Genomic DNA, 27,620 nt, shown 5'->3' on the forward strand with positions numbered 1-27,620 from the left:
TGGCAGCATAATTTACCCCCTTCTGAGCCAAAGTTAGATTTAACCTTGAGTAGTGAAGATCATCCTTTCTCCTAGTGTTGTAGCCATGCACACTGCTATTACTTTTGAATTCGTTCGGATTGTTAATAACAAATTTCATAAGAGAATATATATATTGTGAGGCTACAGTGAAGATTTCTAGCTCTTTAAATAAGTGTCTGCAGGATGATCTTGGATGAGCTCCACCAATTATTCTGATTACACGCTTTTGTGCAATGAACACTCTTTTACTCAATGACGAGTTACCCCAGAATATTATGCCATACGAAAGCAGAGAATGAAAATAGACGTGGTAAGCTAATTTACTCAGATGTATATCGCCAAAATTTGCAATGACCCTAATAGCATAAGTAGCTGAACTCAAAGGTTTCAGCAGATCCTCAGTGTGTTTTTTCCAGTTCAGCCCCTCATCAATGCATACACCTAGAAATTTTGAATATTCTACCTTAGCTACCGATTTCTGATCGAAGTCTATATTTATTAATGCCGTCATTCCATTTACTGTGTGGAACTGTATATACTGTGTTTTGTCAAAGTTTAATGAGAGCCCATTTGCAGAGAATCACTTAATGATTTTCTGAAAAACATCATTTACAATTTCACCAGTTAATTCTTGTCTGTCGGGTGTGATAGCTATACTTGTATCATCGGGAAAAGTACCAGCTTTGCATCTTCGTGAATATAGAATATATTGAGAACAGCAGAGGACCCAAGACCGAACCTTGTGGCACCCCATTCTTGATTGTTCCCCAGTTTGAGAAATCAACAGTTTTTTGCGTATTATGTGACCTGTTTATTTCAACTTTCTACACTCTTCCAGTTAGGTATGATTTAAACCATTTGAGCACTATTCCATTCATACCACAATACTTGAGTTTATCTAGAAGTATTCCATGATTTACACAATCAAAAGCCTTTGATAGATCACAAAATATCCCAACGGGTGACTTCCGGTTACTCAGAGCATTTAATATTTCATTAGTGGAAGTATATATAGCATTTTACGTTGAAAAACCCTTCTGGAAACCAAACTGAGATTTTGTTAAAACTTTATTTTTACAAAGGTGTGAAGCTACTCTACAATACATTACTTTTTCAAGAATTTTGGACAAGGCCGTCAGAAGAGAGATTGGGCAGTAGTTGTTGACATCAGACGTATCCCCTTTTTTATGCAGTGGTATAACAATGGCATATTTCAGTCTCTCTAAGAAAATACCCTGCTTCAGAGAGCTATTACATATATGGCTAAGGATCCCACTTATTTCTTGGGAACAAGCTTTTATTATCCTGCTGAAAATGCCATCAATCCCATGTGAGCTTTTGTTCTTGAGAGAGTTTATTATCTTCCTAATTTCAGATGGAGAGGTGGGTGGAATTTCAATTGTATCAAGTGGTTTGGGTAAGGCCTCTTCCATTAACTGCCTTGCTTCTTCTAATGAACATTTAGATCCTATTTTCTCTACAACATTTAAAAAATGATTATTCAAAATGTTTTCGACTTCTGGCTTGTTGTTTATCAAGTTTCCATTTGCTTTGATGGTGATTCCGTCATCCTGTATTCTTGGTTGTCCTGTCTCCCTTGTAATAATAGTACAAATTGTTTTGATTTTGTTATCAGAGGTATTAATCTCAGACATGATGCACATGCTTCTGGACTTTTTAATAACCTTTCTTAATGTAGCACAGTAGTTTTTATAATATTTGACTGTTTCTGGGTCGTTACTCTTTCTTGTTGCTAGATACAGTTCCCTTTTGTGGTTACAAGATATTTTTATTCCTTTAGTAAGCCAAGGTTTTTTGCATAGTTTCTTATAATTAGATTTAACTACTTTCTTGAGGAAATAGTTTTCAAATTCTCTTACAAGTGTATCATGAAATAAGTTACATTTTAAATTAGCATCAGGCTCCTTGTAAACCTCATCCCAGTCTAACTGCTGAAGATTTTCTCTGAAGTTTCTAATTGTTGAGTCATTAATTGAATGCACAACTTTGGAGGGTAGTTTTGAATTACTGAATGGACCTATGTCATATACTGTAACTAGCTGAGCATCGTGATCAGAAAGCCCATTCTCAACAGGACAAGAATTTATGTTTTTAAACCTATCTTGGTCTATAAAAGTGTTATCTATCAATGTGCTGCTGTCCTTTACTACCCGAGTAGGAAAATTAATGACAGATGTCAAATTGAAAGAACCGAGCAAGACTTCCAGGCCATTCTTCCTATTACACTCTTTCAATTAATCAACATTGAAGTCCCCACAAATAATAATTTGCTTTCCCCTATCTGACAGATAGCACAACAAGGCATCCAAGTTTTCCAGGAATAAATGATAGTTTCCTGAAGGGGACCTATACACTGTTACAATTATAAAAGAACCCTCCTTCAGTTTAAGTTGACAGGCACATGCTTCTATATGTTGCTCTAGACAAAACTTTATTGTGTCTAAGCTTTCTACACAGTGATAACTTTTGACGTATGTGGCAACTCCTCCTCCCACCTTATTCTCTCTACTCATATGTGCAGCTAGTTTATAACCACAGATATTTACCTTTTCCATATCAGACACAGTGTGATGCTCAGACAGGCATAGTATATCTATTACATTATTAGATTCAATGTCATCTAAACAAACCAGGAGGATAGTAGAGGCGAGCATATGTGGAGGCTTGCACATATGCGAGACAACAGTCAGGACCACGAACACTAAGTACACCAGAAAGAAGATAGTCACTACGAGCCAGTTAGATGACACGATCAGAATGAAAACTATAGGTATTACTGCAGATATTGTTTGGCCAATTTTAATAAATCAGCTACAAGAAGTCGGAATGAGTAGTGAACACACCAACACGAGTGACGTCACAGGCAAGGAAGGGGCACTAAAACTCGACAGCAAAGAAAGTAACGTTTACACGAGAGCTAGTGATGCCACACACATCGAGATAGTACACAGAACAGCAGACAGCGAGGAAGGCAGTAGTGAGGAATGTAAGAGTGAGGTTACTATGGTGTAGTTATGTTGTACTGAATGTCGAGTAGGGGCAATGATGATTAAGAGACAAGTGAAGCGAGCTATATGGAATGCAGTGATGGCGCCAATCGACGTGACGATTGAAGCGTGTCATATAAAAATATGATTTATTAGTTATTATTTTTACGAATGTAAGACACTCTCGTCTTTCAAAATGTATTTGTAATATCAAAGACTGGATTCACTGACAATATGCTGAAGCGTAATAAGCATCCCCTGTACTTTTTTAGAGGCAAGCGATGTACAAGCATTAGGAAGTTAACACTTCCTCTTGTGGCTTCTCACGTATGTTCCAAAGCTCCTTGATATATTAGCTCTGATTTATCGAATAATAATCAATTCATTCATTATTACTAGCGGCTGCTGTTGTTGTACAAACTTTTGTCATCATCATATTAATTTTGTTGAATGATCTCAAATGTTTCGGCTAGATGTGTAAAGAAACTGTGCGGACATTGTTTGAAGGCAGAACGGGCGATTCAGTTTCGTATGGCGTAGTTTTAGCATTGTATTCTCCACAAGTCGAACTTGCAGGCCTACTTTTACCGAGACCGAATTAATATTTATTATCAATTTTTCACATTGATGTCACTATAGTATTTTTACGGTCAACTAGCATTTAAACAATGATGATTTTCAATAACCACCAGTGCCTTATACATCAAAAGATCATGATGCACGACGGCATATGTATTTAGACGATGGTAATTCAGTACGGTAGAAAATTAATTGTATCTCAATGTGTATAAAGTTACCAAGCGCTTTGAGCACATCATTTTTGTAGGGAGTCTTTCCCGAGGCAAACCTTTATTCATGCACTGCATATTTTTAACAAAATTTGAATGTTTCTCTCACTTGTATCTGCCGGAAACGAAAGAACGTTACACGTCACTCACTCAGTCACAACAAAAACAACAATGGCAGATGTGAGTTGTTAAGCTCGACCACAATGGCGATCCAATTTTGAATTCTTGGGATGAAATAAGAGCTAGAATATTCTAAATGCAGCTTACTAGGGATGAGGACATGAATTCATAGGCTGAGTCCTATTGTTTGATGTGGTCAAAATGGAGATACGCGTCCTGTTGTACTGAAGCTGTGAATTCAGTGAAATCGTTGATAGTCAAGATCGCAATTTATTTTATTTGATAACTAGTTTCGTCTTACGCACAAGCCTTCATCAGATCAAAACAATATATGTTTATTAGTGTACGGCAAACAATCCAGCTCATACAAATGATGACACTGTATCCCACCGTTTGGCAATTTTGCACTAATCAGTTTTACAGTTCTGGTATTAAGATGGCTTGTGTATAAGCCGAAACTAGTTATCAAATAAACTAAATTCCTGTCTTGACTATCAAGGATTTCTCTGGATCCACAGCTACAGAGTCTGATGATAAAGATTCTGAAAATTATGTCACAACATCAGATGCCGAAGGTAAAGATACGAAGAAAGAAGAGGAAACGTGGAAAGGGAGGAGATAGTAATGTCGCTGATGTAACCAGTTGTCATGCAAGTGGAAATGTCAGTATGAACAGTCAAAAGCCAATTTAAATATGCTTTCTGTGTATGTTCCAAAGTAATCTAACTTAAAATGTTAAGATAGAGGAATTAATGACATTAACTGCCAGTGGGTATTGATTTAAATGAATGGGGAAAAATGAAAATTTGTACCCAATGAGATTTGAACTTTAGTCTCCTGCTTAGTAGGCAGATATGCTGAATAACTTTTTTTTAAAAAAAAATCTCACTTTGTTCGTTATTCATCGTTGCATTTGTTCAAGGTGGACGTCGCATGACACCCGTTCAAGTTCATCATTGATCCAGTTACTCAGTTTTTTCTTTACAGAGGGCAATTAGCTCTTTGACCGAACACGCTGAGCTACCGTGCCGGCAAACCCTTGGGCCACCCAGACACAATTATCATCATACCTGCAGGGAGTACTCTAGTACGCCTCCCGTTACACGGAAATTCTCAGCTTATCCAGACATTACTGACGTAGTGCCCCATTATCCTCATTACTTGCGGCATTTTGCCGATTCCAATAAGAGTTCGAGCGTGATGTGGATCCACACTGAAGTGACCACTGACTGTCCTCACCTTAGTTATATACTTGGTGTTTTTTTTTTCGGACTAGACATGACATTTGTTAAAAATATTAGAAATAAAAAATATTAAGTATATAGATATAAATCTTTTGAGGTAGAGTAAGTTTTGGGTACTTCTCGTTAAACTTAGTTCTTGGGGCATATCTTCTAATGGTTCAGATTGCTCTAAGCACTATGGGTCTTAAAATCTGAGGTCGTCAGTCCCCTAGACTTAGAACTACGTAAACCTAACTTAAGGACATCACACACATCCATGCCCGAGGCAGGATTCGAACCTGCGACCGGATTGAAGCGCCTAGAACCGCTCGGCCACAGTGGCCGTCTACAGGTTTTCGAACTCACCGAATCAGCTGTATAAAACTCTCAAGTTTCAAATCTCGCCACCCTTGGAAAAATTTCTGCTGACGTCCATGGCCCCTCTGATGCTACACTGTCAGTCACTTTACTATTTTGCTCGAGGTATGGGTTGATTTTAACACTTTGGTTCCAACTGACGAACAGCACTAATGAAATGTTTCAGCGAACTGACAATATCTGTCGATCCAAATGACGCTGTTGGCAGAGGGTAACACAGCTACTGATCAGCGGGCTTGAGGGTCCGTTGGAGGAGTTTTGCTGTCGTTAGGAGTATGGCTGTAGGAACACATTCCGAACAAAAACTGTTTACTTTTTAGATATAGTTTTATTATAAAAAGAATATGTTAGATAGGTAGATCCGCGACGGTCAGCGTCCGCTGGAGTACTTTTCCCGGACGGCCTGCCAGACGCCGGGGTGCCGGCTGTCCAGGAAGTCCATGAGGTGCATCGCACTGGCCGCCTGCTGCGGTGAGCACCGCCGGCACTCGTTCAGCACCACCTCGGGAATCACCCCTGCAACACCGTGTCCAACATGTAACAAGCGGATGCACTGTGTGACGTTGCATATTACATGTGCAACGTGTCAGGATAATAAAAGGTGTCTATACAAGATATAACATTACACAAAATATTACATGACACTCAATATTTTTAATTTTTAATTTAACCCCATCACAATACCGAATGACATTGCGAGGATCACAATTAACAGGTCTGCAGCGTACAAAAACACTTTCAAGGGTCCAGCTAATGGTCAACTGGGTTGTTACACTGAGAGCAATCTCCGCTTATGCTGTTTAATTTCCGCCCCCTTTAATAGGAAAGGGAGTGGGTAAGGCAACGAAAATTATCAGGAGCAGTTGTGAGAGAACACGTATGAGATTTTCCCCCATCCAGTCCTCTGATTTCCTATTCTTAGCAGAGTATGAGCAGTTTTAATTGCTGGTATAAGAGATTAGATTAGATTAGTACTTGTTCCATAGGTCATGAATACGACACTTCGTAATGATGTGCAACGTGTCAGGATAATAAAAGGTGTCTATACAAGATATTACATTACACAAAATATTACATGACACTCAATATTTTTAATTTTTTTATATTTTTATTTATTGTAATTTTTTGTAGGGGTTGGGAAATTACCCACTTACTATATCCAAAAATTCATCTAATGAGTAGAAGGGGTTGCCATTAAGAAATTCTTTTAATTTCCTTTTAAATGCTATATGGCTACCTGCCAGACTTTTGATGCTATTAGGTAAGTGACCAAAGACTTTTGTGGCAGCATAATTTACCCCCTTCTGAGCCAAAGTTAGATTTAACCCAGAGTAGTGAAGATCACCCTTTCTCCTAGTGTTGTAGCCATGTACACTGCTATTACTTTTGAATGCATTCGGATTGTTAATAACAAATCTCATAACTGAATATATATATTGTGAGGCTACAGTGAAGATTTCTAGCTCTTTAAATAAGTGTCTGCAGGATGATCTTGGATGAGCTCCACCAATTATTCTGATTACACGCTTTTGTGCAATGAACACTCTTTCACTCAATGATGAGTTACCCAGAATATGATGCCGTACGAAAGCAGAGAATGAAAATAGGCGTGGTAAGCTAATTTACTCTGATGTATATCGCCAAAATAGGCAATGACCCTAATAGCATAAGTAGCTGAACTCAAACGTTTCAGCAGATCCTCAGTGTGCTTTTTCCAGTTCAACCCCTCGTCAATGCATAGACTCTTACCTACCGATTTCTGATCGAAGTCTATATTTATTAATGGGGTCATTCCATTTACTGTATGGAACTGTATATACTGTGTTTTGTCAAAGTTTAATGAGAGCCCATTTGCAGAGAACCACTTAATGATTTTCTGAAAAACATCGTTTACAATTTCACCAGTTAATTCTTGTCTGTCGGGTGTGATAGCTATACTTGTATCATCGGCAAAAAGTACCAGCTCTGCATCTTCGTGAATATAGAATGGTAAGTCATCAATATATATTAAGAACCGCAGAGGACCCAAGACCGAACCTTGCGGCACCCCACTGAGAGCGAAGTCTTAACTTAAAGCTTGATTTTGGCTTCACGCCTGTGTAAGGACACGGCTGGGGCGAGTCCTTGTGAAGTGAGTTTTGTATAAGAGGGGACGTCGCTTCGACGGTGGCCAGTGCTGTCGGGGGAGAGATAGCCACTCCCTAACAATAGGAGATAGTTACATGTTCCTCCGGTGATGTTAGGCGACTTCCAGGTGTTGAACTAAACGGCGACGGAGACGTTAGATGTAAAGTTAGATGGGCTGAACTGGTGGCACCAGACGAGGCTGGGCTGAATGACTATATCTTCCCAGTAGATGCTCGGACATGTCTTGGGATAGACAGTGGAAAGAGAAGCACTCTTTGTAGTTACAACATAAAGACATTTTCTAAAAGGATCCAAAATCCATGACAAATTGGCACCAAAATGGTTTGCACAAACACGCACTGTCTCTCTTGTTCCTTTTCTGTCTATTTCTGTATAAATCTTTCGTGGAAAATTTCCTCTGAGGCTCGTTAGGAGGGGATGAGAAAAAATCAGTTTCTCTCTGCCCCGTTGGCTGAACTCCAAAATTTAATGTAGAGATGGTATGAAATGAAAACAGATTCGCACCTGACTGGCGGATCAATAGTTGCTTGTACGTGATTAGCCAGCAAACTGGATTAAGCGTTTTCTTATTCAGAGTATAAGTGGGGCTTAGAAAAGACGTAGCGTATTTATTCTGGTTTTAGATTCCGAAATACAAGGTTCTTGGCCGATGGACTCTGGAGGAGGCAGACGCAGGAAGCTGGACGTTAGCGGCATCGCGACTACTGTCGTTGGAGGAAATCAGCACCGACTTTTTGATGGTAAATGCAGTACTGCAGGTTGTGTGTTAAGTTCTATTAGGCATTGTTCATTCTAAGATGTGAGTTTTTCATCAGATTAATTTCGGTAACCTAATTAGATTCCTGATTTTCAGTTCACGAATGGATTATAAATTAATTACTCATATCCTGCTGCTTATTTTTCAAGAACTGCTCATACAAATACCGAATGGGTGGCTTCGGTACACTTTTGATGCTTGATTAAACTTCTCGTAGCCATATATGATGATCCATGCGATTGTATGTGGTTCTACCAAATTCCATAAGCCTTGAGCCCAGGTGATGGACAGTATGCACTTCCATCTCTCTTGTCTCACCAGGTTTCCGTACGGTCCACGCAGACGAGAGTTTTATGTGTGGTATTAGAGATCCCCTAAGCAGATGAAAAACCACTATTATCGCCTGTGGTCGAAATTCGACGAGTTGCGTCAGTGGACCTGATTTGTGATAGCAAATGGAATTGGATCTTAAAGTGTCTGCAGTTTCAGTAGCAGAACTGATACGTCGTAAATTCTACGTTGTAGCCACGTGTGTTCATGAAATAATTCTTTGGTTTCTCTTTAATTGTTCGATCATCTGAAGTGAGTTCTTGATACACTGCGTTGAAAAATAAATTTTGTGTTAATGGCGGCAAATTAACTTTTCCCTTATGACAACAAAATATGAATGCCGCTCTATCGCGTAAAGTCACCTCAGACGCGAAATGATTTGCATTACAAAATGCGCACTGTAAATTCATCAAACCGCAATTACAGTTCTCAAATTTATTTGGAATTATGCTCAGTGCACATTTAAATGTATCTTTCAGAATGTCGTAGAAGTATCGTTATCAACATATGCATTACTCCTATTACTTTCTCTACATAGGAATTGTGTCTCTCTAGCTCTTCGTCTTTCAGTTCAACCCGTTAATGTTCTTCTTGCAGGCATAGCCTAAAATAAATATAGTTTCCCTATAATAAGGGACGTAGTAGTTACTCAAAATGAAGATACTGAAAATTAGGAACACACTAAATTTTGTGGTGATGGCGGCAAACAAACACAGAGGTAGTTCCGTTTACTCTTAGACCAAAGAAAGTGAAAAAACATAAACAACATTTGTTGTCCCCGACGGCTTCGTTACGGCGTTTAGTTTTCCACTGTTGACAACATCAACGATGTATCAGTTCGGTATTGTAGCTGTCCAGTATGCATGTGTTACTGCAAATGAACTATCTGAAACATTTAAACATGAACGTCCCTAGAATGTAACTTCACGAAACGTTACTTTCGTGTGTCATTTCTACAGTAGCACCCGATCGTTACGCGTGGTAGAAGTTGGCAGCAAAGTCAGAGACAAAGGAAAACTTCTCAACTGTGTCTACTTCCATTTACCTCTCCTAACGTTTATGTACACATGTGATTTTTTTCTGTTGAGCACATCTACAGCAAAGTTCCCTTCGAATTATTTAAGTTTCATTGGCTCCGGGAATAATTAATTTTAACAATCGGTACTTCAATTTTCGATGCTCACGTATTTATATTATTATCGTTAAATAAAACAGATGCATTATCATTATGAATGTCCACAGTACTACTGCATTCTCTACGCAAAAATTGTATCTGTCTAGCTCTGCATCTTCCACTCTGGCCCGTTGGCATGCTACGTTTAGGCATGTCCTGAAAAAATATGCAGTTTCTGCATAAGCCAGAAGTCGTAGCTTTTACTCAAAATGAAGGACTGAAAAATTAATAACTTCTGGTAATGGCAGGAAATGAGCACACAGTTGCTCCTACAGAAAAGCAAGCGAAATAACGACGCCAATGTACAACCTTATTTACAGACCCCGTTACTACAATATGTTATGACGTAACAGTTGTCGCATTGTAACTGCCCGGTATGCATGTTTTACTGCAAATGAACCATATAAATATGAAAGTCCCTATAATGAGATTTCACGAAATGTTGTCGCTTTCGTGTATAGTTTCTACCACATAATCTGATCGGTGCCCAGGGCAGAGGTTGGTTGTTGATGTTGTTGTTGTGGTCTTCAGTCCTGAGACTGGTTTGATGCAGCTCTCCATGCTACTCTATCCTGTGCAAGCTTCTTCATCTCCCAGTACTTAGTGCAATCTACGTCCTTCTGAATCTCCTTAGTGTATTCATCTCTTGGTCTCCCTCTATGATTTTTACCCTCCACACTGCCCTTCAACGTTAAATTTGTGATCCCTTGATGCCTCAGAACATGTCCTACCAACCGGTCCCTTCTTCTTGTCAAGTTGTGCCACAAACTCCTCTTCTCCCCAATTGTATTCAATATCTCCTCATTAGTTATGTGATCTACCCATCTAATCTTCAGCATTCTTTTGTAGCACCACATTTCAAAAACTTCTATTCTCTTCTTGTCCAAACTACTTATCGTCCATGTTTCACTTCCATACATGGCTACACTCCATACAAATACTTTCATAAACGACTTCCTTACACTTAAATCTATACTCGATGTTAACAAATTTCTCTTCTTCGGAAACGCTTTCCTTGCCATTGCCAGTCTACATTTTATATCCTCTCTACTTCGACCATCATCAGTTATTTTGCTCCCCAAATAGCAAAACTCCTTTACTACTTCTAGTGTCTCATTTCCTACTCTAATTCCCTCAGCATCACCCGATTCAATTCGACTACATTCCATTATCCTCGTTTTGCTTTTGTTGATGATCATCTTACATCCTCCTTTCAAGGCACTGTCCATTCCATTCAACTGCTCTTCCAAGTCCTTTGCTGTCTCTGACAGAATTACAATGTCATCGGCGAACCTCAAAGTTTTTATTTCTTCTCCATGGATTTTAATACCAACTCCGAAGTTTTCTTTTGTTTCCTTTACTGCTTGCTCAATATACAGATTGAATAACATTGGGGAGAGGCTACAACCCTGTCTCACTCCCTTCCCAACCAGTGCTTCCCTTTCATGCCCCTCGACTCTTATAACTGCCATCTGGTTTCTGTACAAATTGTAAATAGCCTTTCGCTCCCTGTATTTTACTCCTGCCACCTTTAGAATTTGAAAGAGAGTGTTCCAGTCAACATTGTCAAAAGCTTTCTCTAAGTCTACAAATGCTAGAAACGTAGGTTTACCTTTCCTTAATCTTTCTTCTAAGATAAGTCGTAAGGTCAGTATTGCCTCACGTGTTCCAATATTTCTACGGAATCCTAACTGATCTTCCCCAAGGTTGGCTTCTACTAGTTTTTCCATGAATGTGAAGGCATCTTGTCCTTTGACCGCTCTTAATGGTCACATACGCACATTATTTTTTCTTTGTGCACATCCATGGCAAAATACGTTTAGGATTATATAAGGATCATTGGTGTCAAATGTTCAAATGTGTGTGAAATCTTATGGGACTTAACTACTAAGGTCATCAATCCCTAAGCTTACACACTACTTAACCTAAATTATCCTAAGGACAAAAACACACACCCATGCCCGAGAGAGGACTCGAACCTCCGCCGGGACCAGCCGCACAGTTCATGACTGCAGCGCCTGAGACCGCTCGGCTAATCCCGCGCGGCTCATTGGTGTCCTTGCACAATTAATATTAAAAATCAGTACTTCAATTTTCGTGTCCACGTATTGATATTATGACTTGATTTTTTTTTCTTCGTATGTCAATGCTATCTAAACCGTTCTAAATTGTTCAAATGGCTCTGAGCACTATGGGACTTAACTTCTAAGGTCATCAGTCCCCTAGAACTTAGAACTACTTAAACCTAACTACCCTAAGGACAACACACACACATCCATGCCTGAGGCAGGATTCGAACCTGCGACCGTAGCGGTCGCGCGGTTCCAGTCTGTACCGCCTAGAACCGCTCGGCCACCCAGGCCGGCCTAAACCAATCTGTCAAGTAAGGCTATAGAAGAAATATTAAGTGAGCAGAAGTAATATGAATTAATCGTTTGCTTTCTATAGATACTATATATCCCTTCCTCATCAATTAATAAGTTTAATGTATTGCCATTGTATTTATATTTGAATAATAGATCAGTTCACCCATCGCAATTCTGAACCTGGTAAAATTTAAATACAGCTAACTCTATCGCGAACGTTTACAAGTTTGTTTACTAATACAGTACACAAATTTGCAGTCCTCGCCCCACAATGTTATACATAGCCTACCCTGCGGTGATCACTTATTCAGCAATAACAGGAACGTTACACACCACATGATCAAAAGTATCTACGTAATGTGGAATTATGCACTAGATGTCACGAGTATCTGACTCGCCAGTATGAAAGGAGGTGGGGAACATTGTCGGTACAAGAAACAGTAACAGCAGAACGGGTCGTTCAGAAGGGGTCAGTGACGTCGAACGTGGACTATAATCCGTTCAACATAAGAATAAACCTGATGTAATCATTGCACAATGTGTTCTTCCGCGCTTGCTGGAACCTCATTGGATTTCGGTTTCATGTGGGACTGCAGCCAAGCTGTCTCGAGTGGTATCAGGTACAATAATAAGGGCACGTTTTGTGTTGTGCGTTACGCGCACATCGACTTAGCGATAATACGGGGCAACAGCTTTACCGGCGCATTTAATTTGGACAGCAGTGCCCGGTCAGCTGGTACAGCTAGCCTGCAGTGACGTGGCCAGCTGCAGTTCACACGTAAAAAGAGACGAGCAATACAGATTCGAATGTGATTTAATTTTTTAGCAGAATGAAATAATACACTGCAAATCATCCACAATACGCTCCTTAGACGACTAGACGAAATACTCAACACCATATCGTTATTAGCTAACGTACTATTGTAATTAAAAACAAGAATAATGAAAATTCCTGACTTAACCACAGGGAAACTTATGCATAAGCTGTGTGCAACATCAATAATTAATATTTTGTATTTGAAATGGAAACAGGAATTTCGCGTCCAATATGTAATTAGAAACAAGAAGATGTGCATTATTCATAAAACCGAGCGGTTCTAGGCGCTTCAGTCCGTAACTGCGCTGCTGCTATGGTCTCAGGTTCGAATGCTGCCTCGGGAATGGATGTGTGTGATGTCCTTAGGTTAGTTAGGTTTAAGAAGTTCTAAGTCTAGGGGACTGATGCCCTCGGATGTAAAGTCCCATAGCGCTTAGAACCATTTGAACCATTATTCATAGAAAATGATGATGAGTTGTACAATTACGAGATGTAGATATTTCAAGAGGCAACTGCCTTGTCGCAGTGGATACACGGTTTCCCGTCAGATCACCGAAGTTAAGCGCTGTCGGGCGTGGCCGGCACTTGGATGGGTGACCATCCGGGCCGCCATCCGCCGTTGCCATTTTTCGGGGTGCACTTAGCCTCGTAATCCAAACTGAGGACCTACTCGACGGAATAGTAGCGGCTCCGTAAAGGCCGGGAGAGCGGTGTTCTGACCACACGCTCCTCCTATCCGCATCCTTAGCTGGGGATGACAAGGCGGCCGTATGGTACCGAATGGCCTCTCGTGGCCGAAAGACGGCGTGAGTTAGTTAGGTATTTCAAATTGAACGAGAAATGATACTGGGGTGATTTGAACCAACAAATGAAAACCGCATTTGGTTCACGACCCGTCACGCTACCGACTGCGCTACACGTTAAGGGGCTCCGGAACGCCCTATACTTGCAGTGTTAAAATAACGCTTATAAATTACATCTTTCCGCTCAAAGTATTTGAGGTAGGAAGTTGAACTTTTTACAGATTATTTATTGGAATATGGGCTACAACTTAACACAGGGATTTTACAAAATTTTAGTTCAGTTATTAAATATGATTTTTTTTCAATTGTAATGAAAATTCACAACATTTTTTTGCAATTTTTTATTTATGTATTCAAAAATATACAGTTTTTTGGAAAAAGGCTGTGTTAAATTATGCAGAAGGTACTGTGTAACATTTACTGAAAGTTTGAAACAAATATGTTTGGAAGATCCTTAGAAAACATGTAATTAGTATGAGAAAATAAAAGTTTTGGGAATCGAGCGACAAAGATTGGATTAACTTTTTAGTGCATTCCAGGTCCATAGGATGGATTATCTTCATCCTCTGCAAACTCCTCCTCCAGCTTCCTCTTGTTCCTCCTCCTGTTTACTCTTGCTTGTATTTCTAGACTCTTTACAGCCCTGTCTGCAGCCTGAAGGCGTTCCTTGTCTAAAGCAAGCATCGCTCGTTGTTGTGTTCGTAGATTTTGCTACCATTTTCTTCAGTTGCAGCTACTGCAGCACTGTTCCAAAAGGTGGTCATGTATGAACACTTATCACATTTCAGTCGTATTTCACTAGCAAGTCCTACGTGCATTATTATGGAGAGTTCCAGACCAACTTCACTACAATGAATACATCTTACACAGTTTGAAAAAAATCCTTTGAGAACCGACATATCAAATATTTCATTCACATCCGATTCGCCCATAAAACATTCATAGTTTTCACTCATTGAACCAAGCTTCTTCTGTGAAGTATTTTCTTTCCCGCTTTGACTGCTATGCGCAGGTGTACTTGAGAGGTTAGGTTCACTCACTTGGTTATCGTCTTTATTGTTTACAGTAATAACACATACCTTTGGCTTTCCAACATTTCTCCTTTTCTTAAAAGCCTTCAGAGGATTTCTAATAACTTTACTTTTACTTATTATTATACTTCAACAAAACAGAGACTCAACAAACAGAATTAATTACGAATATTTTCGAGATAACGACAGAGTAAATAAATATGAAACAATCGACAATCACACCAGCGATATATATTGAACCATCACAGGTTAGCCACAACACATACTTTATCTCACATCACTAAAATGTACCTGATGAACACGGACGTTAATAATAACACCATTTGACAGCAGTTTAACAGCGCCACAGTGGGTCACGCCCATGTAGAACACATTTCAAAAAAAATTTAAAAATAGTTGTAGTTTTCGGAATTGAATAAATTATATATCTATTAAAAGGTAATAGTCTGCAGATTCAGAAAACGCAAAAAAGTAAAAATTGAACTTTTCAGGATTTTGAGCCTTTCCGGAGCCCCTTATGGGTGTTTCTTTATCAACTGCATTATATACATCGCTGGGAAAACTTCAAAGCCGAATATCTTCGTAAATTTATGAAAAACATTAAGAACAGCCTATTTCTCGGCATTTTTAATTGTGTTCCAAGCGCGTTTCATTACGGAACAGAAAGCAGCCTCAGCCATTTCCAAACTGCGCATTAACAGCACGACAATCAGAGCACAACCCTGCAGAGGCTGTGACTACACGATTTTTGAAATAAAAACTACGTAGCTAAAGCGTATTAAGAAAAACGTTGATGGCTGTTAATACACTACTGTCCATTAAATTTGCTACACTACGAAGGAAGAAGATCCTGTGATGTGCAAATGATTAGCTTTTTAGAGCATTCACACAAGGTTGGCGCCGGTGGCGACACCTTCAACGTGCTGACAATGAGGAAAGTTTCCAACCGATTTCTCATACACAAACAGCAGTTAACCGGCGTTGCCTGGTGAAACGTTGTTGTGATGCCTCGTGTAAGGAGGAGAAATGCATACCATCACGTTTCAGAATTTGATAAAGGACAGATTGTAGGATATCGCGATTGCGGTTTATCGTATCGCGACATTGCTGCTCGCGTTGGTCGAGATCCAATGACTGTTAGCAGAATTTGAAATCGGTGGGTTCAGGAGGGTAATATGGGACGCGATGCTGGATCCCAACGGCCTCGTATCCCTAGCAGTCGAGATGACAGGCATCTTATTCGCATGGCTGTAACGGATCGTGCAGCCACGTCTCGATCCCTGAGTCAACAGATGGCGACGTTTGCAAGACAACAACCATCTGCACGAACAGTTCGATGACGTTTGCAGCAGCATGGACTATCATCTCGGAGACCATGGCTGCGGTTACCCTTGACGCTGCATCACAGACAGGAGCGCCTGCGATGGTGTACTCAACGACGAACCTGGGTGCACGAATGGCAAAACGTCATTTTTTCGGACGAATCCAGGTTCTGTTTACAGCATCATGATGGTCGCATCCGTGTTTGGCGACATCGCGGTGAACGCACATTGGAAGCGCGTGTATTCATCGCCATACTGGCGTATCACCCGGCGCGATGGTATGGGGTGCCATTGGTTACACGTCTCGGTCACCTGTTGTTCGCATTGACGGCACTATGAACAGTGGACGTTACATTTCAGATGTGTTACGACCCGTGGTTCATTCGATCCCTGCGAAACCCTACATTTCAGCAGGATAATGCACGACTGCATGTTGCAGGTCCTGTACGGGCCTTTCTGGATACAGAAAATGTTCGGCTGCTGCCCTGGCCAGCACATTCTCCAGATCGCTCACCAATTGAAAAGTCTGGTCAATTGTGGACGAGCAACTGGCTCGTGTTGAAGCTGCATGGGCAGCTGTACCTGTACACGCCATCATAGTTCTGTTTGACTCAATGCCCAGGTGTATCAAGGCCGTTATTACGGCCAGAGGTGGTTGTTCTGGGTACTGATTTCTCAGGATCTATGCACCCAAATTGCGTGAAAATGTAATCACATGTCAGTTCTAGTATAATATATTTGTCCAATGAATACCCGTTTATCATCTGCATTTCTTCTTGGTGTAGCAATTTTAATGGCCAGTAGTGTACATTTGAATATCTTAAAGTTTCATTTAATGTAATTTAGTAATAAGATATCTAATACATTAGTAGGACCTACTTCCAAGAGCGTAACAACACCAGTGTACGTGTGCTACGGATTCTGACCAATCATCGCGTTTGTGTTTGTTTACATCAGGTTTATTCTTATGATGAACGGATTATAGTCACCTGTTTTTGTCACCTGAGGGACAAATCTATGAGGGACATTTCAAGCCTTCTCAAGTTGACCAGTTGACTGTTGGTGGTGTGAAAGTGAAGTGGAGACGCGAAGGAACAATCACAGCTAAACCAAGAGCAGATGGACCTCAAGTACTGACGAACAGGGACCGACGAGTATTGCGGGAGACGGTTGTAAAGAATCACATGAAATCACCACAAGCAATCACTCGTGAGTTTCAATGTGTTATCAGCAAGGCGAAGTAAGTTAAAAAAAGTGTACAATGGTCGAGTACCTCCTGATAAGCAATACATTTCTGCAGTCAGTGCTATGTGACGCTTGAGATGGTGTGAAGAGCGGCACCACAGGACTTTGGAGGACTGGAAACGAATGATTTGGAATGGCGTATCATGCTCTACCTTGTGGCAATCCGACGAAAGCGTTTGGATTTGTCGAATGCCTGGAGAGCGTTATCTGCCATTATGGCTACATCCAGTGGTGGAGTACAGAGGAATTGGTATTATGGAACTGGGGTGTTTTTGTGGTTAGTGTGTGGCTCCACTATTGCAGTTGAGAAAACGCTTCATACGGAAGGATATGGACACATTGTTACAGCGTTGCGCACTGCTTGTAGCTGAGGAACTGTTCTTTATCAGCAAGACAATGGACCAAGTCATTTAGTAGCATTTGTGAGGTAGTGATTTGTGAATAACATTCGCGAAATGGACAGGCCTGGTGAGAGTCCCGACTTGAATCCATTGTAGCAACTTTAGTATAAATTAGAACGTCGATTTCACTCCAGACCCCAGCGTCCGCTTCAACACTTTCTCTGGTCTCCGATCTTGGGGAAGACTGGGCGGCCTTTCCTGCACCGACATTGAGACACATCACTGAAACTGTCGCCAACAGAGTTCAAGCCGTCATAAAAGGGAAGGATGGGAACATCCTGCATTACTGTCCATTAAATGGTGTTAGGATACTTTTGATCAGATAGTGTACGTCTTTACCCGTCAAGCCATCGTGCTGGTTATCGGGGAGGATACATACTGCACTGTGCGGCTGGTCCCGGCGGAGGTTCGAGTCCTCCCTCGGGCATCGTTGTATGTGTTTGTCCTTAGGATAATTGAGGTAAAGTAGTGTGTAAGCTTAGGGCCTGATGACCTTAATAGTTAAATCACATAAGATTTCACACACATTTGAACATTTTTGAACATATGCACCAGGTTCATTCACTCCTCTCACCCCGCTTTTGATACTCCATTTTCGGGTGGTACGCGAGAAGAAAGGGTGCCGGAACCTCACCATGTGGGTCGATTTCTCTCATTTTAGCGCAGTGATCATTACGCGAGATGTATCTTGCACATTGTTGGACGTAAGTACTGCAAAGCCAAGAAGAATAGAAAATAACGAAATTTTACTTGTTATGTGTATACAGTATGCTAAAGGGTATCCTAATAAGACAGAGCAATTTAATTTTTGAGTAAAATACCGTGTGGCTATAATTAAATTTTACCTATTTAACGCGTTGTAAAATGGAAACTAATTACCGAGCGAGTACCAAACTTGGTAGAAATAATGTCAAGGACATGGGGAAGGGAAATAACGCAAAATCAATTCAATTGAAACACTGAAACGTCCCCTTAGAAAAATTATACATGACTGTGCTTAAACTGACACAATATTTTTAGGGCAACGGAATCTGACTTTCAATAATCCCTACAAAAGAATGGCCCTGACTAACATAAACCTATACCTTTCACAAATCACTTACCTCACGAAAATCTTCGTTACTCAAGCTACTGCAATACAGCGAGCGCCACTACTGCCAGCTAAATAAAAGATTCAAACTACTGAAGGCACTAACTACTGATAGGCATAGTTAGCAAATGAAAGATTTTGATAGAGAACAAGCAATGTACTTACCTTAATAGTGTTCAAAAGTCATAATATTATATATGTCCATGATATCCAATATTACAAATTTACTCTTTCTGATGGACACACGTCCAGATCGTCCGCTCTCAAAATTCCGCCATCTCTCTCCCCCACATCCACCACTGCTGGCGGCTCACCTCCAACTGCGCAACGCTACGCGCTGTGAACAGCCAACTGCCCAACACTACAATAGCCAACAAAAATGCAAACCAGCCACAGACTGCACACAGCACAGCCAGTGATTTTCATACCGAGCGCTACGTGGCGTTACCAATATAAAAACCTAAACAGCCTACTTACAACACTTTTAATGTGCTGCTACGGTACGTCATACCATTACATACCGGTACCATTACTGCTACAAAAGGGGCTCAATATGGCGCCCTTCAGTGTCCAGAAGAGTCTGAAAGCGCAGGTTCACATTGTACACAGCAGAAGGAAGCATGACCGTATGTATGCTGACTACCTCTCTTGATATGCTGGGCTGCAGATCAGCATACGTGCGAATGATCTCCTGGTAAACCTTGTCCTTCAGGTAGCCCCACAATCAGAAATCACAGGGAGTGAGATCAGGTGATCGAGTCGGCCAAGCATTTGGAAACGATCGACTGATAATTCAATCGTTTCCAAATGCGTTTCGAAGAAGCAGATGAACTTCACGATTAATGTGCGGTGGGGCCCATCTTACATGAAAACTTTTGAGTTCAATTCGTCTCTCTCCTGTAGGGAGGGAATGACATGTTGGCAAAGCATATCGCAGTAACGCTGGCCAGTCACACAGCACGTCTTTGGCCCTTAGGCGCCAATCTGTTCAAAAAAGAATGCGCCAATAACGAACGTAGTGATGGAGCCACACCACCCGGTGACACGTTCACCATACAGAGGAAATTCATGCACAGTGACTGGAGGTGGAGATCCCCACAATCGGAAATTCTGTGCTTTCGCCTCACCCATCAGAGAAAAATGAGCTTCGCCTGTTCACAGGATGCTCCAGGGCCAGGCCTCGTCAAAAATTCTTGCGAGAAAATGGAGATCGAAGTTAACAAGTTGTTTCTTTCCTTTCGATTGGCGTATGGAGTGCAGAGATAACGATTGCTTAAATGCCTACGTGCGCGCTGTAATTTGTCTCATCCTATCTCTATGGGCTCCGCCCCCTTAGCTGACTTCCATGTGGAGGGCCTGGGTTCGATTCCCAGCGCTGTTGGCGAATTTTCGTTTGTGGGAGGACTGGAACGGGGTGTACACAACCTCGTGGTGCAAACTGAGGAGCTACCTAAACGAGAAGTAGCGACTCCTGGACACGAGAACACAACGGACAGGAGAGCGTTGTGGTGACCTCACATCGCCGCCCCCTCTCCCCATACCACATCCAATGACGCCATTGGGTTCAAATGGTTCAAATGACTCTGAGCGCTATGGACTTAACTTCTGAGGTCATCAGTCCCCTAGAACTTAGAACTACTTAAACCTAAATAACCTAAGGACATCACACACGTCCATGCCCGAGGCAGGATTCGAACCTGCGACCGTAACGGTCGCGCGGTTCCAGACTGTAGCGCCGAGAACCGCTCGGCCATCCCAGCCAGCTCCGCCATTGGGAAGGATGACACTGTGGTCGGTCGGTACCGATAGGCCAGGTAGGACCTGTGTACAGAATTCACGTATATTCGTGATCCTCAGATTAGTGATACATAGGAAGTTGTCTCATATTCCTAGATTCCCCATTTAATACTGTTTCTCGAAACATTGCAAGTAGGTTTTTGCAGAATAGTTGGCGTCTGATACCAAGTGCCAGGTAGTTCACGCACCTCAGCATTTGCTGTAAGACTCTAACGTGGGTCCAGCAAACCTCCGGCCATTCTTGCTGCCTTTCTTTGTATACGTTCAATATCCCCCGTTCACGTCATATATTATGACTAGAAATCTGAGTGACACGCGTGCTTTCGCAATTTCATTCGTATAATCTTTGAATGCTCCCGGTATCCTAGGAATGAATCTAAAGCTGCCTCATCTACGACTGAGCCTATGTCATCACTGCATTTCACCCCAGGTACACTATGTGATCAAACGTATCCGGACACCCCAAAAAATACTTTTTCATATTAGGTACATTGTGCTGCCACCTACTGCCAAGTACTCCATATCAGTGACCTCAGTAGTCATTAGACATCGTGAGAGAGCAGAATGGGGCGTTCCGCGGGACTCAATGACTTCGAACGTGGTCAGGTGATTGGGTGTCACTTGTGTCATACGTCTGTAGGTGAGATTTCCACACTCCTAAACATCCCTAGGTCCACTGTTTCCGATGTGATAGTGAAGTGCAAACGTGAAGGGACACGTACAATACAAAAGCGTTCTGGCCGACCTCGTCTGTTGACTGACAGAGACCGCCGACAGGTGAAGAAGGTAGTAATGTGTAATAGGCAGGCATCTATCCAGACCACCACACAGGAATCCCAAACTGCATCAGGATCCACTGCATGTACTATGGCGGTTAGGCGGCAGATGACAAAACTTGGATTTCATGATCGAGCGACTATTGATAAGCCACACATCGCGACGGTAAATGCCAAACGACGTCTCGCTTGGTGTAAGGAGCGTAAATATTGGGCGACTGAACAGTGGGAAAACGTTGTGACGAATCACGGTACACAATGTGGCGATCCGATAGTAAGATATGGCGAATGCCCGGTGAACGTCATCTGCCAGCGGTGGTATTATGGTGTGATCGTGGTTTTCATGGAGGGGGCTTGCACTTCTTGTTGTTTTGCGCGGCACCATCACAGCACAGGCCAACATTGATGTTTTAAGCACCTTCTTGCTTCTCACTGTTGAAGAACAATTCGGGGATGGCGATTGCCTCTTTCAACACGATCGAGCACCTGTTTATAATCCACGGCCTGTGGCGGAGTGATTACACGACAATAATATCCCTGTAATGGACTAGCCTGCACAGAGTCCTGACCGAATCCTATAGAACAGCTTTGGGATGTTTTGGAACGCCGACTTCGTGCCAGGCTTCACCGACCGAAATCGATACCTCTCCTCAGTGCAGCACACCGTGAAGAATGGGCTGCCATTCCCCAAGAAACCTTCCGGCACCTGATTGAACGTATGCCTGCGAGAATGGAAGCTGTCATCAAGGTTAACGTTGGGCCTACACCATATTGAATTCCAGCATTACCGATGGAGGGTGCCACGAACTTGTAAGTTAGGTGCCCGGATACTTTTGATCACACAGTGTATTTGTGTGAAATGGCTTGAGCCAAGTGTGACTCTCCGATACTGTAGTTTTTGCGTTCAGTGAAGCAAAACTTTAAACTCTTTCAGGGAATACTACGTTATAGATAACCGCATAATCAGTAAAAAGTGTGAGATTCCTGAAAATTTTCTGCAAGAAAACACTGAAAATTTCGTGCTTCAGCACATGTCAAAATTTAAAAAAAACTGACGATCGAAATTTTTTGAATTTTCTACTTAAAAATGGCTCAGGGAAGATATGGCAGTTGTCGTTTTCAACAATAAATATATTTAACAATCAAAAACGACTTAGAAGTCCTTAAAAATTTTATATGCCTGCGAACCCCTTGGAAAAATTAATCAACTTCCACGAGTCTGAACATTACTAGCAGTATAGTCGACTGCAAAGGCACTCGCACTGTGCAGTCTTCGTAAGTGAGCCAGCAGACGTACCCTGATTTGGCTGTAAAGTGCTATGCTCTTAGCAGATGGAAGTAGGCTGAAACAAACTTTTGGCAGAGTATCTTAATCCTAGATTACTAAACTCTTGTAAAATTTACGATTGCAGTTGGTACCAATTCGCGTTTCCTGCCAGTCTGGTATTGTCAGCACAGCGTGTAAAACAGGACACCTTATATTTATTTTCTATGTGACATATCATTAGCAACCTTATAATTGTAGTTAATTAGTGCATAAACTATAAATCATGACGTCCTTTCAGCAAAATATGGAGTAGCAAAATTTACGATGGTTCAGTAATAATTCAACATTGTCCCTCTGTAGTGTTCTAGGGTTAACGGACAGGGTGACTACTTACCAGTTTGCTAGCTGCGAACCATGACAAAACAGCCGGTTAGATTGACACCGTGAACTTTGTGTTCAAAAACATTTTCCCAGGAAATCCGCCTCGGGAACCACCGGGCACTGGGTCCTTTTGCTTTCCCAGGCCTGTTTTAGCGCATTACATTGCTCGGAAATTTCAGCGCTGCCAAAATTCACAAATTTTCAAAAAAGTGCTTTCTCCGCCCGCTTGTGTTGTCAGTCGTTTTGCACCAAGCTCAGCTGAACATAAAGGAATAACTCTTCTGGCCACTGATGAACGACCTAGGTAAGGCCACATCCGCTACAGTTTAGAATAAAATGTAACAGCAGAAGTGTATACGAGAGTTTGTAGAGCATTCTGAACTAAGTGTTTTATAATCAAGGTCAAACGATCAGCAGAAACTGAAAATTCGACGTACTGATAGTATAAAACAACTGAATTGGTTCTCCGCAGAAGCAGTGAGGAGAACAATATGTGGAAAACACTGCCGAGAATAACGGGGAGCATGGTAGTATATGTGTTGGACGTCAAGGAATACTTTTCATAGTGCTTGAGGGAGACAGAGAGGGGTAAAAATTGTAGGAGAAGACAGATTAGAACATATGCTACAAATCATCGAAGATGTTGGGTGCAATGGGCTTATATCTGAGAAATACTCTGAAGCGGCAAAGAAACTGGTATAGGCATGCGTATACAGAGATATGTGAACAGGTAGAATACGGCGCTGCGGTCGGCAATGCCTATATAAAACAAGTGTCTGCGCAGTTGTTAGATCGGTTTCTGCTGCTACAATGGCAGGTTACCAACATTAAGTGAGTTTGAACGTGGTGTTAAAATCCACACATGAGCGATAGGACAGCATCTCCGAGGTAGCGATGAAGGGGGATTTTCCTGTGCGACCATTTCACGACTGTAACGTGAATATCAGGAATCCGGTAAAACATCAGATATCCGACATCGCTACTGCCGGAAAAAGATCCTGCAAGAACGGGACCAACGACGACTGAAGAGAATCGTTCAACGTGACAGAAGTGCAACTCTTCCGCACTTTGCTACACATTTCAATGCTGGGCCATCAGCAAGTGTCACAGTCAATATGGGCTTTCGGAGCCGAAGGTCCACTTGTGTACCCTTGATGACTATACGACACAAAGCTTTACGCCTCGCCTGGGCCCATCGACACCGACATTGGACTGTTGATGACTGGAAACACGTTGCGTAGTCAGACAAGACTCGTTTCAAATTGTATCGAGCGGATGGTCGTGTACCGGTATGGAGACAACCATGGACCTTGCATATCAGCAATGGACTGTTGAAGCGGGTGGAGGCTCTGTAATGGTGTGGTTCAAATGGCTCTGAGCACTATGGGACTTAACTTCTGAGGTCATCAGTCCCCTAGAACTTAGAACTACTTAAACTTAACTAACCTAAGAAGATCACACACATCCATGCCCGAGGCAGGATTCGAACCTGCGACCGAAGCGGTCGCGCGGTTCCAGTCTGTAGCGCCGAGAACCGCTCGGCCACCCCGGCCGGCAATGGTGTGGGACGTGTGCAGTTGGAGTGATAAGGGGCCCCTGATACATCTAGATACGACTCTGACAGGTGACAGGTATGTAAGCATCCTGTCTGATCACCTGCATCCATTCACGTTCTTTCCGTGATTTCCCTAAATGGTTCAAATGGCTCTGAGCACTATGGGAGCACTTTGGTAGGTGACCAAAGACTTTTGTAGCAGCATAATTTACCCCTTTCTGTGCCAAAGTCAGATTTAACCCTGCATAATGAAGATCATCCTTTCTCCCGGTGTTATAGCTATGCACACTGCTATTACTTTTGAACTGGGTTGGAGTATTAACAACAAATTTCATAAGTGAATATATATACTGTGAGGTTACTGTGAGGATCCCTAGATCCTTAAATAGATATCTGCAGGATGACCGTGGGTGGACACCAGCAATTATTCTGATTATACGTTTTTGAGCAATAAATACTTTTCTACTCAACGATGAATTACCCCAGAATATGATGCCATACGAAAGCAGTGAATGAAAGTAGGCATAGTAAGCTAATTTACTGAGATTCTTATCACTAAAATTTGCAGTAACCCTAATAGCATACGTAGCTGAACTCAGACATTTCAGCAGACCATCAATGTGTTGCTTCCAGTTTAACCTCTCATCAATGGACACACCTAAAAATTTTGAAAATTCTACCTTAGCTACAGACTTCCGTTCAAAGTCTATATTTATTACTGGAGTTGTGCCATTTACTGTACGGAACTGTATATACTGTGTTTTATCAAAATTTAAAGAGAGTCCGTTTGCTGAGAACCACTTAATAATTTTGTGAAAAACATCATTTACAATTACATCACTTAGTTCTTGGTTTTTGGATGTTATTATTACTATACTTGTATCATCAGCAAAAAGAACTAACTTTGCATCTTCATCAATGTGGAATGGTAAGTCATTAATGTATATCAAGAACAGTAAAGGACCTAAGACCGAACCCTGTGGGACCCCGTACCTGATAGCCCCCCAGTTTGAGGAATCAGCTGTTTAACATTACATGAGCCGGCCGGAGTGGCCGTGCGGTTATAGGCGCTACAGTCTGGAACCGCGTGACCGCTACGGTCGCAGGTTCGAATCCTGCCTCGGGCATGGATGTGTGTGATGTCCTTAGGTTAGTTAGGTTCAAGTAGTTCTAAGTTCTAGGGGACTGATGACCACAGTAGTTAAGTCCCATAGTGCTCAGAGCCATTTGAACCATTTGAACATTACATGAACTACTTATTTCAACTTTCAACAAGCAGGTGAACTAGTTTCTTTGGCTCTTCAGTGTATGTTAGCATGGGAGAGAAATTCGTGGCGGGTGTGTCAAACAAGTCAGAATCTGATGATGCAAAAAAAAAAAAAAGTGAGAGGTCCGCCCAGCCTATAAAAGTAATGCTTATCATTGTGCCGTATTTCGCAAGTGGGCCAAGGCATGTACGCTTGAGATTGGTGTACGAGCCTGTGCGGCAGAGCAGGCGCACTCACGCTTGAGATTGCGCCCGATGGCGTCGCAGGGGGCGTCGCCCAGAACGCACTCGATCTGGCGGCGCACGAAGCCGTCGTCGGAGAGCACCCTGGCCAGGTGGTGGGTGCTGCCCCTGCTGGCGGCGGCCAGCACGTGCGGCGACACCGGCTGCGGGGGCGGCGCGGGTGCCTGGGGGCGGCCGGAGGCGGCTCGCGGACCCAGCGACGCGCACAGCACCAGTACCACCAGCAGCGACCCGGGCAGCGGCATCGTGTGGACTGACTCGGCCGCCGGCCGGGGTATCTCTAGAAGGGGCGCTTTCACCCCCCGTCAGGTACGCTTTCCCCGGCCGCATCCTGGTGCTAATGCACTTTCCACCCCAAGGCACGGGGCGACGCGCTGATGGAAAATACGGCGCTTCTACCGATAAGTACTTTCTACTGCGGCCCGAGCTATTGCAAATCGTCGTTTGACAGTAGTTGTGACGTCAGATGAACCATGTAAGTGCGTAAATGAAAGTCCTTTGTTGAAATTCGCTGCATGGTGCTCCTCGAAATTATCATTTCTTCTGATCAACGACAAGTCGAGGTTTATCTTTTGGCTACTCTCTCAGTTACTGGAATAATATTTTCAGCAGACAAGCCGGCATTGCCATCTGAATTATTTTCTTGAAACTTTTCCACGGAGATGTCATTGTAGCCGATACGCTTTGACAACTGAAAATGTACGCAATTTGCGAAGTTTCACTAAAGAACTTTACCTGTATATTGTTTTAACGATGACAATGCGTTTTTCAGCTGTAAAGCATTTCATTTCCACTAACTGCAATGTCTGCAAATCACAAAAAAAAAGGTTCAAAAATGGTTCAAATGGCTCTGAGCACTATGGGACTTAACTGCTGTGGTCATCAGTCCCCTAGAACTTAGAACTACTTAAACCTAACTAACCTAAGGGCATCACACACATCCATGCCCGAGGCAGGATTCGAACCTGCGACCGGGGCGGTCGCGTGGTCCCGGACTGCAGCGCCTAGAAACGCTTGGCCACTCCGGCCGGAAAAAAGGGTTCAAATGGCTCTGAGCACTATGGGACTTAACTTCTGAGGTCATCAGTCCCCTAGAACTTAGAACTACTTAAACCTAACTAACCTAAGGACACCACACACATCCATGCCCGAGGCAGGATTTGAACCTGCGACCGTAGCGGTCGCGCGGTTCCAGACTGTAGCGCCTAGAACCGATCGGCCATCCCGGATGGCTGCAAATCACAACTGACAAAGGGATCGTGCCTACTTGCCATCACCGATTTTGCCCAACTTTGGCTGTCACAGAAGCTGG

The 27,620-nt window shown here is 42.3% G+C and overlaps 1 protein-coding gene across 1 annotated transcript; it reads right to left on the reverse strand.

Moving 5' to 3' along the window:
* Positions 1-5,908: 5,908 nt before the first annotated feature.
* On the reverse strand, positions 5,909-26,638 carry LOC126484865 (allergen Tha p 1-like). Its single transcript, XM_050108461.1, has 3 exons — positions 26,502-26,638; positions 26,304-26,416; positions 5,909-6,054 (listed from the first exon to the last, which is right to left on the reverse strand). The coding sequence occupies exons 1-3, from the start codon at positions 26,636-26,638 to the stop codon at positions 5,909-5,911; spliced, it is 396 nt and encodes a 131-aa protein (XP_049964418.1).
* Positions 26,639-27,620: the final 982 nt, after the last annotated feature.

The sequence above is a fragment of the Schistocerca serialis genome, chromosome 6 (genome assembly GCF_023864345.2).
Source record: "Schistocerca serialis cubense isolate TAMUIC-IGC-003099 chromosome 6, iqSchSeri2.2, whole genome shotgun sequence".
NCBI lineage: Eukaryota > Metazoa > Arthropoda > Insecta > Orthoptera > Acrididae > Schistocerca > Schistocerca serialis.